The sequence below is a fragment of the Parus major genome, chromosome 4 (assembly GCF_001522545.3).
Source record: "Parus major isolate Abel chromosome 4, Parus_major1.1, whole genome shotgun sequence".
Lineage (NCBI taxonomy): Eukaryota > Metazoa > Chordata > Aves > Passeriformes > Paridae > Parus > Parus major.
Window position 1 is genome coordinate 27,020,393 of NC_031771.1, and position 11,119 is coordinate 27,031,511.

The 11,119-nt window shown below is 45.8% G+C and overlaps 1 protein-coding gene across 1 annotated transcript; it reads right to left on the reverse strand.

The window, feature by feature from the left end:
* Nucleotides 1-8,952: 8,952 nt before the first annotated feature.
* Nucleotides 8,953-11,031, reverse strand: LOC107202735 (protocadherin-16-like). Its single transcript, XM_033513609.1, has one exon. It carries the CDS (start codon nucleotides 11,029-11,031, stop codon nucleotides 8,953-8,955), a length of 2,079 nt encoding a protein of 692 aa, XP_033369500.1.
* Nucleotides 11,032-11,119: the final 88 nt, after the last annotated feature.

The following is an 11,119-nucleotide window of genomic DNA, read 5'->3' on the forward strand; positions in this document are numbered from 1 at the left end:
GCTGGAAGTCAGTACATTTGCTTTTATTACAGCAAATAATGCTGGTACTGCAACAGTTTATGCTTAAAGCAGTGCAGCCTGTAAGCACAACTAAATAGGCATGACTATCCTGATTTTTATTTTAAGTCATATCCCACAGGAAATGGAACTAGTAAAGTCTGGCATAAATGTAATGTTTTCATTTAGTACAGAGAGCAGGAAGAGAGAGAACCTAGAGCTGAGCCTCTAATGTACTTTCAGTTATAGAATGAAAACCCACTTCTAAACAAAGCACTTCAAAGCATTTCAAAGTCCATAGATTTGACCCATCTAGAGTAACCCAAGCCTGTGGAAGTGAGGAAATAGGCACAAGAAAGGATTGCAACATAAGCATTGTCCCTTAAAACATGTTCTGCTGACTCTCCCTGTCAGATGCTACAATGAAGTTTGAGTTGTACTGTCAAGTTCACCCACATAAAGCAAGCCCAGTTAAAGCTTTCATTACCCTATTTCATTTAGGACTGACTGAGGAATATGAATTGACTCCATACACAACACAGCTTAATCAGTAATCCACCTACTTTGGTACATATTTCCTGCCTCTAGCCTAAAAACCCTTAACAAGTATTTATCCAGAGGAGTCAGCTGAGATTTTATATCCAAGCACAGCCAGTCAGCACACAGGTCCTTACAGACATCCCTTTTGCATTAGAGAGTACTAGTAGATACTGTAAATGCTTACAGTTACTACATTTGGTCATGTATGTGTTAGGTAAGATACAGCTATTTAATCAGCTGCACATTTATTTATATATAATACAAAATTATATACACAAGTTTACATATGAGATTAGTTCACTACCAAGAGGTGAGAAGTATCAGCACATCTTCTGTTGCAATGCTAAATACACCACTGCTCTTCATGCACGACAGAAATCCCTTGCAATTCAATTTTCTGAGAAGAATTATTTCATCTAAGTGCCAGTGAAATTAATGATTTTCTACAGCCTCTTATATAGCTGTCTCAAAAACTTAGAACTGATTGAATGAACTGTGATTTATGAGCATAATTTTAAAAATCCATTACTCCTCCTTACTACTACATTTTTCTCATAGACTGAGAGCAAGGGCATTATCTTCTACCAATTCTATAAAATGTGAACTTTCTTCTGCTACATTTCCTTTGTAAACAAGGCTTAATCTTGTATTTTCACCAGTGGCACATTTCAGCATTGGGTGTTAAAGAGCAGCTGCTGGCCAAATGCCTTTTTTTCCCCCTGCTAACAAGAATGAGTACTGGAAATGAATGCAGAGGTGATACAGCAGATGCGTGAAATCGTAAGGAGTTGGGACCAACCATTCTCTTTGTCTCCAGATTGAGAGCAAAAAGAGCTTTTTCCTGGAATAGGCAGCTGATTGACACACCCATAAGATATTAGGGCAAATAATACTTGAAAATCTGAAGTGAGGGCTAGGTAATTTTCACAGGAAAAAAAAAATCCATTCAGGGTTACAGATGTGCAGAAATTACCTTGCCTGGGGTGTCCTCAAGCTGAAAATGGTCAAACACCAAGTATCCATGAGGGAAAAAGTCACTTTTGCCCTGCTCTTACACTCATTCAGGGTGTATGCTTTTAGCTTCTAGGAGAAGAAGGATATGGGGCTACATGGGATATTGGTCTGATACAATCATACACTGACTCTTGCATATAACACCTGTTCCAAATGAGCTGTGCAATATTTTTCCCACAAAGGTTTTGTTAGCTGTAATCTCTGATTCCAGGCTGTTCACGCCTGCAGCAGGATTTGAACCATCAGTGGGACCCTCACTACAGAAGTGTTCACAATAGTTTGATACTCAGTGTGGAGAACAGATTGCTCAGACAAATTCTTATCATTAAAACACTGCAAAGCAAGTTTCTCCAGGCTATCTACATGAACTCTGAAGCTCATAACATTCTAAATCTAGCTCATGCACTTTATAAGAAAAATGCAGACTCTGGAAATCATTGTTGGGTTTTTTTCAGCATACAACTAGAAGTTTGTTTTCAAGAATGAACTGAGCCATGAAGTAAAATAAAAAGGCTCATTCTGCTGCATTTCAATCTGCTTGCATAGGAAGATGGAATTTAAGGGATTCCTAACTCATCTGTTTCCCAATGCTTTAAAGCCTTCCAGGAAAGACTAAGCCTTCTGCTGACCCTGCAATTCATGAAAATCTGCAAGGACGATAAAATGCCATTAATATTTGATAGATGAACAGACCCAACCATGCCCATCCATTTACAGCTTATTAGTAATTTGCTCTGGTGTACTGTAAGACAACTGCTGATGCCAATTCTTTGTATAAAAGTGAACACCAGCAAAACCCATCCATTTATGAATTGGGATGACTTCCATCTAAAAAAGTTGTTCATGACCACTCCAGAAGGTCAGTGGTTATGAATGACCTTGTGCTGGACACTTAACTGAAATGTTATTCATTATGCTGCATAAAAATCTAAAAATGTAGCAGCCAAAGGTATTCAAGGACTCTATCTTTGCCAATGGTGCTCTGAACAGTCTATTAGCTAATATTTTAATACACGGCCCTCTGCAATATAAAGTCTGCGATTAAGACTTTTTAATATCATTACTCCTTTTCCATAGTTAGGGACACATCTAATTTACCCAACAAAAATATCTTTATCACATATGCTTCTTTTCCTATCACAGCTATAGACTGAAGTATGCACAAAATTTTGGACTTAGCCACACATAAGCTTTCAAAACTTACCTCTTTCCAGACCCAGTTTGCTGACATCAATTGTCAATGTGTTTTTGATGTTTCAGTATTTCATATGTTCTCTAAATCATGGATTAAGGTAGCAAACAGCTGCAGATTTATTACACAGATGGGGGGAAATTACCTCTGAAGATCTGTTTTTTGCAGGTGTTAGACACTGAAAATTTAACACTTGCCACATTTAAGAGTAACCACAAACTAAGAGAAGCAAAAGTGAAAGGCTTCCAATTCCCATTTCCCAGGATCAGAGCTTCTTATATCTGCAAAGCACCTATTTGGTACCAGATGCTAGACTGAAAGGGATGCATCAAGGAATACATTCTCATTCTTACAAACATTTTAATTATTACATGGAACATGGAATCTATTTTTAAAATGCTAAAAGGCCACCATAAGAGAATTCTTAAGCAAAAGCATCTGGAGAGGTCCCATTCATATGAAGTTACCTAATGATTAAAATTATATATTTTGGGGGTTGATTTTTTTTTTTAAATAACTTTTCTTCCTTCCTGCAATCAGCTCAGCATGGTCACCTACTACTCCTGCACAGATTCAAAGAAACATCTATTTATCTTTGAGCCCAGACCACCCACACTTCCTAAAGATAAATATCAATAAATCACAAAAAGTTGTGCACAGCCATAAAAACCAATTTTACACCCACAAAGCTATGATAATATACTGAGAATCTACTGAACAGCTTCTGGAGAACGAAGGGATTCTTGTGAATTCAGAAAGAAATAATTGCTACAAAATTACACATATAACAGATAAATGATGGCATGTTAACTGCTTTTAGACTCAGTCTAAGAATAGAAATTGGATGAACAAGTAAATAGTTTTGCATTATAGTTACAGATTAGTTAACAAATTTCTTTGCTGTTATGGTAGTTAAGTCTAGGGTTTGGTCTCTCTGTTATCAACTGTATCAGTTTTAAAACACAGTAGCATTTCAAGTCAATGAACAAAATCTGTCTTTTCTGCAGCTGACTTTAAATAGAAAATACTGCAGTGAAAATAAGACCTGGAAAGCTCAAAAAGCAAACAGAGGAAGGCATGGCATGACATCTTTAGCTTCTTTCTGATTTACCTCTAACAAGGATGAGTGGGATTTCATAATTCTTTAGAATTTACATGAACCTTCTTTGCTGGCTTCATTTATGCTTTCAGTAATTGCAGTGTGGATTAAATGATCCAGAACCAAAACCATGAGGGAAAGGGCTGCCCTTCTAGCTCCTTGTTTCAACATCCAGGGAAAGAAAAAGGAAGAAAAATGTCATCTCCAGCCAATGCTGGTGCTACCTGCTTAGGATCTCAAGGACAGATTAGTCTCTAAGTCTCCATCCCTCAAAACAGGGATGTATCCTCCATTCCCTTTTGTCTTCTTAGTTTTCTTTTTAATTTTGCATAAGGCAGAGAAAAATTAGAGAAGATACATGTTATAATGTCTTTTTTAGAACTCTCTCTTTCTGCAAGTAGCACTTGGAAATGTATATTTCAAGAAAGTACAAATAACAGCTCTCAAATATACTAAGCACTTAAAAAATCCTCAAACTGCATGTATCCTTTTTACATATATTATACCTTTCATAGTATTTTTTAAAATGTAATGGATTTATTATTATTACATGATTATTGTTATTGTTATTATAAATAATAATAATAATTATTTTTATTATTCCATGATTCCTGGCATACCTAGAATAGCTTTAAGACCTTAAAACAAAATCTTTCTTTGCTGTCACTGCATTTACAAACCTCCCACAATCTCAGCATCAGAAAGTGTAATTTTTAAATAAAAGGAACAGAGAAGCTCTACCCAGTAATTTGAAACAACCTCCTTAATGGACCAGAAAAGTCCAAGTTGCCAAAATACTGGAATGCATATGGGTCTCTATCATTTGCCAGACAACATATGTTTTTTTCCTCTTCCTCTGCTCTTTCAGAGATGACTCTAAAGCAAATAAACACAAATTTTCTAATACACCATAAAAGAAAATATATTTACTAAAAAGCTACTGACATGACTAAGTCATGGCAATGTTCTCTTCAATATGCAATCACAAGTACATAATGTGTTAGACTTTTCATAAAAATGCATGTATGCTATAAGAGAATAACAATTACACCATTCATTTATACCCTACAAGCTACAGCACACTCTGGCAGTGGAAGCAAGTTTTACCTACAAGCCCCAAACATATACAGACTGACTGTACTTTTGTGTGTGTAAGACAAAATAAACACCTTCATTAAGTTCAAGGTATGAGTTGAACTGAGAGCTGTCACCATCGCCAAATCTTTAAGCTTTTCAGAAGCCAGTAAGGGAAATACTCTTTTATGCAGGAGTCCAGAGAGGATAAGAAACAGAATGTGGTGTTTCCACCCCATCTGGGTAAAAAACACCAGGCAAACTGATGCCAACATGATGTGCTGATTTCTCCTAATTCAGATAAAGTTTTAGCCTGCTTAGAGACAGAAAGAGAGAGAATAAATATTGCCTTCAACACTTGACTTTGGCTAGAAGATAGTAAATCCTGACAAGTCTGGCAATACAGTGCTATAATTTTGAGACATACTGTGCTAAAGAGAACCTTAACAATGAGTATTGAGCAGCATTATAATCACCAAAAAAAGCTTCAAAATAAAATTTGTAATCAGAATTAATCCTCTGTTATCAAGGCAGGTCTATCATAAAGCTTAATTTCTTAATTCGTCCATTAGGTAAGTGAATGGCTCAGAAGAGAGACACTTTGTCACACCTCTTACCCTTAAGCCACAGAGGTGCAGTTATCAAAGAGTTACACATCATCAGATGCTAAATCGACCTAAAATTGCCAAGCTTACACCAAAGAGTGCAGAAACAGGACATAATCACCATCACTCAACAGTTGATGGACATTTCTAATCATATTGGTCCTTGAGAAAGTATAGTAAGAAAGACAGGAGACCGCCCAATGAGCTCTCACTCATTCCTCCATCTTATTCCTAGTTTCTAGGCCATGCTGAAGATCTTCAGGAAATTAGATTCATATTATGCTGAAAGATCATCATAATAACTGATGTCATCCTTAAGGCCAGTGACCATTCAAAATTAATGTGCAATACCTCTACATGAAGAAACCAAGATGTTGATACATCTACAAAAATCAATGCATTACTAAAATGTCTGCAGACATCACATCAGACCAAGAGTGCTTCTACTGCTTCCCTTTTAATTATTGCAAATTGCCTTGATCTACAATTTATCTCTGGTTGTATTCACTTTTACCTCCCTACACCTTTTTTTTTTGTTAAGCATGCCACCAGTAATTCTTAAATTTTAAAAGAGTTGTGCCTATAACAATTGGTAACAAACTAGAAGTTCAGTATCAAAAAAACCAGCCAAAGTTAAATGCTGTTAACGGCTTCAAAATTCTACTTACAACTTTCACTGCGTACTTCTGCTCTACTTTCTAATGTCTGATAACCCACTACCTTCCCACTAATTTTCTCTTTTCTTCATTTCACTTTTTCGGATTTGTCTGCTCAGATTTCTGATGCCCACCTACGTTATCTACCCTGAGGATGCAATCATTACATCACCACATTTATTTTTTATATTAGCTAATGCAAAAGAATTTATCTTTCAGGATTTAGATTTTCCCTAACTGGTCAATCTGCATTGGAAAGGGAGAGTCTTTTGTCCACAAGGAAAAACCCAGACATATGCCTAGAACAAAGCCATATTTCCAGAAGTGGCTGAAAACTATGTCTTTTAAGTACATGGTTAATTCTTCTAATTGGTGAATTCCTACAGACTAGGAGGAACCACTAATACAGACTTACAGGCAAATTGATCCATTTCACAAGACTAGCCCATATTACAGGCTACATCTGTGGAGAGCAAGGGGGAAATGAAGATAATGATGAATGATCACAGTAGGAGTTACAGATTTCCCAGAAGGAAGGAAATCCCCCATTATCAACATGCAGTCAAGAACATCTGGGAACAAGCTGTCCAGTTATTTAGTGATTGGGCAGAGGCACAGCAAAGCACTAAGGTAGAAGGCTCTAGACAAACAGTGTAAGAGGCAATGGTTTGTCACCAGCTGGTCCTCAAACAAAGGTTACTGATGACTACTTCAGTAATGCCCTACTGCAAGAGCCCCTCTGCTTCCAGAGGGAAAAGACTAGAAGACTTCCAGATAGCATGATTATGATTCAAATATAAAACACATGTTTATCACCACCTCCCACGCGGTGGAGCAGAGTAAGATGTGACATAAGTAGCCTCCTTCAATATTTTGGTTTGTTTGCTATTCTCCAGGAACAGCAATAACAGACTCTGTGGTTGCCTCCTTTTCATGCTCGTACTGAAGTTCAAGAGCCCACCTGGAGAGAGACTCATACCACAGACCCTGAAAAACAGCTTGGCCAAACCAAAACCTATTTTCTGAATCCTCATCACTCACTGCAACTCCTAGAGCAACATAAACAAAGCTGCCCACTTCATGACAGCCCTTCCTGCTCACAATCTTTGAGCAGGTTTCCTTTCCTGGGGGAAAAGATACGAGGCAAATTGTAAAAGGTGGGCATGTTTAAAGTTTAAGCCTGCTACACAATGTAGTATGAAACATGGACATCACTACGATGATCCTGGATTAATCTGCAAGTAGAACCAGCTTCCTTTCCTGGCAGACCATAGGATGCTCATCTGCTATTCCTCCTGTGCATGTCTCTCATGCCTCCTTCTCATTCATGTTTGGCTTTATTACCCCAGGTTCAATTATTATCAGGACATGACTGTTTCTTTCTACTCTCTAAACAGGATTATGGCAGCCTGATCAACTCGCAGTGCACTTTCAAAATTCAGTGCACTGACAGTGATATCTGCATACATGACATCAGAGTGAATGACACCTGTGCCTCTGGAAAATCTGCAGTGTTAATGCATCAAAACCTACAAGGGAAAAAAAGAAAAAAAATTAGTAGAACTACAATCAGGAATCCTTCAGGAGGCTTCTATCCGCTTCAATCAAAGGCAAACGATCGCTGTCCATCAGCCCGGCTGCGGTGTCAGGCTGCGGCAGCTCTCCCCGACGGCGCCGGCCCCGCTGCCTTTCAGCACCACGGACGCCCGCGCCAGAGGCTGGGGCTGCCGCAACGCCCCTCGCTCCTCCCCGGGACACGGCCAGCTCCTAAAATCACAGTATCAGGGTTTTTGTTTGGTTTTGGTGGGTTTTTTGTTTGGTTGGTTTTTGTTTAGGTTTTTTCCCCCATGTTGTTGAAGGAAAAAGAGTGGGCAGTGATGGGATTTTCTTTCTGGCTTGGGATACTAAATGAAAAGCTCCATGAGCTCGACCTTCCCAAAGCTTTTATAGATTAAACTGTATTAAGGGCTGTACAAACTGTGTACTTTTTGAGCTCAGAGTGCAATTAGAAAAAAAAAAAGAGAAAAAATTATAGAGAAGAAAACGTCTTTTGTTCTGATCAACTACTGTCAGACCCAAAATACCATCAATGATTCCTGAAATGAAAAGAAAAAAATTAATTTAGTAGGCCACCTGAAGATAAAGACATTGATTTTTCATCAAATGTACTGAGGAAACACATTGCAGTTTTCCCTACTCTCCTCTTTAAGTAATGGTTTTTCCCAGATTCATGTAAGTTCTGCACAAACTCAGAAACATGTCTACATTAACTCAGGCCAACTGCTGTGAATTTTCTTCTGATGGAAACGGGTTTGTTCAGTTTAAGGGTATACATTCTGCAAAGCTTTCCCAAGCTAAAAGCAAAAGGGCCCTTTGTCAACTTTTGGCCATCCAAAGCTTCCATTCAACCTCACCTGCATAGAATAAAAGGGGTTTTACAGACAAGCAGAACATTTTTCTCTATTAGGACTAATGAGTTTCTGCGAAGGCAGGGTGAGTTGATTCACATTGTTAGCAGAAAGCTCGGGAACCATCACATAGATCCTGAAGAACATTTTAATTTTAAGCTGCTGTGTGTTACACTGCCAGCCCTACTCCCTGGTTCAGTTTGGGTCATGCTGCTCTCGGGCACGGGTGCTACTGGCTCTCTGAAGACCATCTCAAGTCCTCAGAAGTATCACAGTTGGTTTAATTCCCTCTGAGGTTCAACCAGAGTTGATACTTGATTCCCTCTGCAGACCTGAGCTTTGGTGCTCATTACCCGCGCTACGAGTGTTACGGGACAAGGAACGCGTTCCTCAGGGCTGCGCTGATTATCTGAGCTCCACCGGCCGCGCTCCCTGCTTCCCTGCAGTGCTGGAGCGCGGCGGCGGTGCCATGGACCGCGGCGTCCCAGGGCAGCGGCGCCGGAAGCCGGACCATGCGGGACCGGACCGCGTGGGGCCGTGCGGGGCGGTGTGGGCCCGGGCCGTGTGGGACCGGACCGCGTGGGGCCGTGCGGGGCGGTGTGGGCCCGGGCCGTGTGGGGCTCACCTGGAGGAGGCGGCGGCCGCGCGCGGCGTGCTCGGGCAGGCGCGCGCGGTACACGGCGCGCTCGAAGCGCGGCTCGTTGTCGTTGGCGTCCTCCACGCGCACGCTGAGGCGGCACGCGGCGGCGCGCGGCGGGACGCCGCCGTCCCGCGCCACCACGCGCAGCTCCAGCGCCGCCTGCCGCTCCCGGTCCAGGCGCGCGCGCGTGCTGACGGCGCCGCTCCGCGCGTCGATGCGCAGCAGGGCCAGGGCGGCCGCGTCGCCCTCCAGCGCGTACCGCACCTCGGCGTTGGGCGAGCCCGGCTCGTCGGCGTCGGAGGCGGTGAGGCGGAGCACGGCGGTGCCGGGGGAGGCGGCCTCCGAGACGGCGGCGCGGTAGTGGGGCTGCGGGAACGCGGGCGTCTCGTCGTTGAGGTCGGCGACGCGCAGCAGCAGCGGCTCCTCGGCGGAGAGCGGCGGCGTGCCGCCGTCCGTGGCCACCAGCCGCAGCTCGTACAGGTCGCGGTTCTCCCGGTCCAGCGGCCCCGCCACGCAGAGGAAGAAGACGCCGGCCCCGGCCGCCCGCAACGCGAAGGCGCCGTCGCCGCCCAGCAGGGCCAGCGCGATGCCGCCGTCGCCCTCCGCGCTCTCCGCTTCGCCGCCCTCGTCGGCGTCCGAGACGGAGACTCGGGCCACGTAGTCGCCGGGTCGTGCCCCTTCGGAGACCCGCGGACCGCCGGTCTCGGTGAGGTAGAGCAGACGGATGGAGGGCCGGTTGTCGTTGACGTCCAGCACGGCCACGGAGACGAGGACGCTGGAGACCTCGGGCTGGGAGCCGCCGTCCCGCGCCTCCACGACCAGGCGGTGCAGGGCCCGCGCCTCGCGGTCCAGCGGGCGGCGGAGGCGCAGGACGCCGCTGCGCTCCTCCACCGCGAAGTAGCCGTCGGGGTCGCTCTGCCGGCGATTGATGGCGTACCGTACTTCGCCGTTTGCGCCCAGGTCAGGGTCGGTGGCCCGCAGGCGGCAGACGGCGGTGCCCGGCGGCGCGTCCTCCCGCAGCCGCGCCCGGTACTCGCCGCGGCTGAATGCGGGCGCGTTGTCGTTCTCGTCCAGCACCCGCACGGACACCCGCAGGCGGCCCCGTCGCCGCGGGCTGCCGCCGTCCCACGCCTCCACCACCAGCCGGTGGACGTCCGCCCGTTCTCGGTCCAGCCGCCGCAGCAGCACCAGCTCCAGCGGCTCCGGCCGCACATAACGCAGCTGGAAGAGCGGCGGCTCCCCCGCCGCGCCGCCCTCCTCCAGCAGCGCGTAGCCCTGCGTGCCGAAGCGGCCGGCGTCGGGGTCGCGGGCAGCCGGCAGGCGGAAAGCGGTGCCGGGCGGGCTGAGCTCGGAGATGTTGAGCTGCAGACTGTCCTTCGGGAAGCGTGGCGGGTGGTCGTTCACGTCGGTGACAGCGATCTCCACCTGCACCACCTCGCCGCGCAGCGTGGCCGCCGCGAAGCTGTAGCGCGCCCGCCGCTCCCGGTCCAGCCGCCGCGCCGTGCGGATGATGCCCGTCTCCGGCTGGACGTGGAAATCCGCCAGCACCGCCGACTCTCCGCTCCCCTCCGACAGCAGGAAGCCCCCCGGCGGGTCCGCGCCTGCCGGCAGCCCCGCGCGGATGTCGCCCACCAGCGTCTCCGCCGGCAGCCCCTCGTCCACTGCCAGGCTGAGGTTATACACCGGCGCCGCGCCGCCGCCCGCCGCGCACAGCCACAGCGGCAGCAGCAGCGCCAGCATCCGTCCCGTCGGGGGAGCGCCGCCCTGCCCGCCCCGGCACCTGCCGGCCCGCAGCCGCCGCGCCATGCTTGGCCGCTAAGCCGGCATCCCGGGCAGCCTGCGCCCTGCTACTCGCCACCGCCGCGCAGGTGCCTCCGGCTCGCCGCCGCGGGAG

What these genes read in the sequence shown, in the direction of transcription:
- LOC107202735 (XM_033513609.1), bottom strand. Translation starts at nt 11,031, where the DNA reads ATGGCGCGGCGGCTGCGGGCCGGCAGGTGCCGGGGCGGGCAGGGCGGC.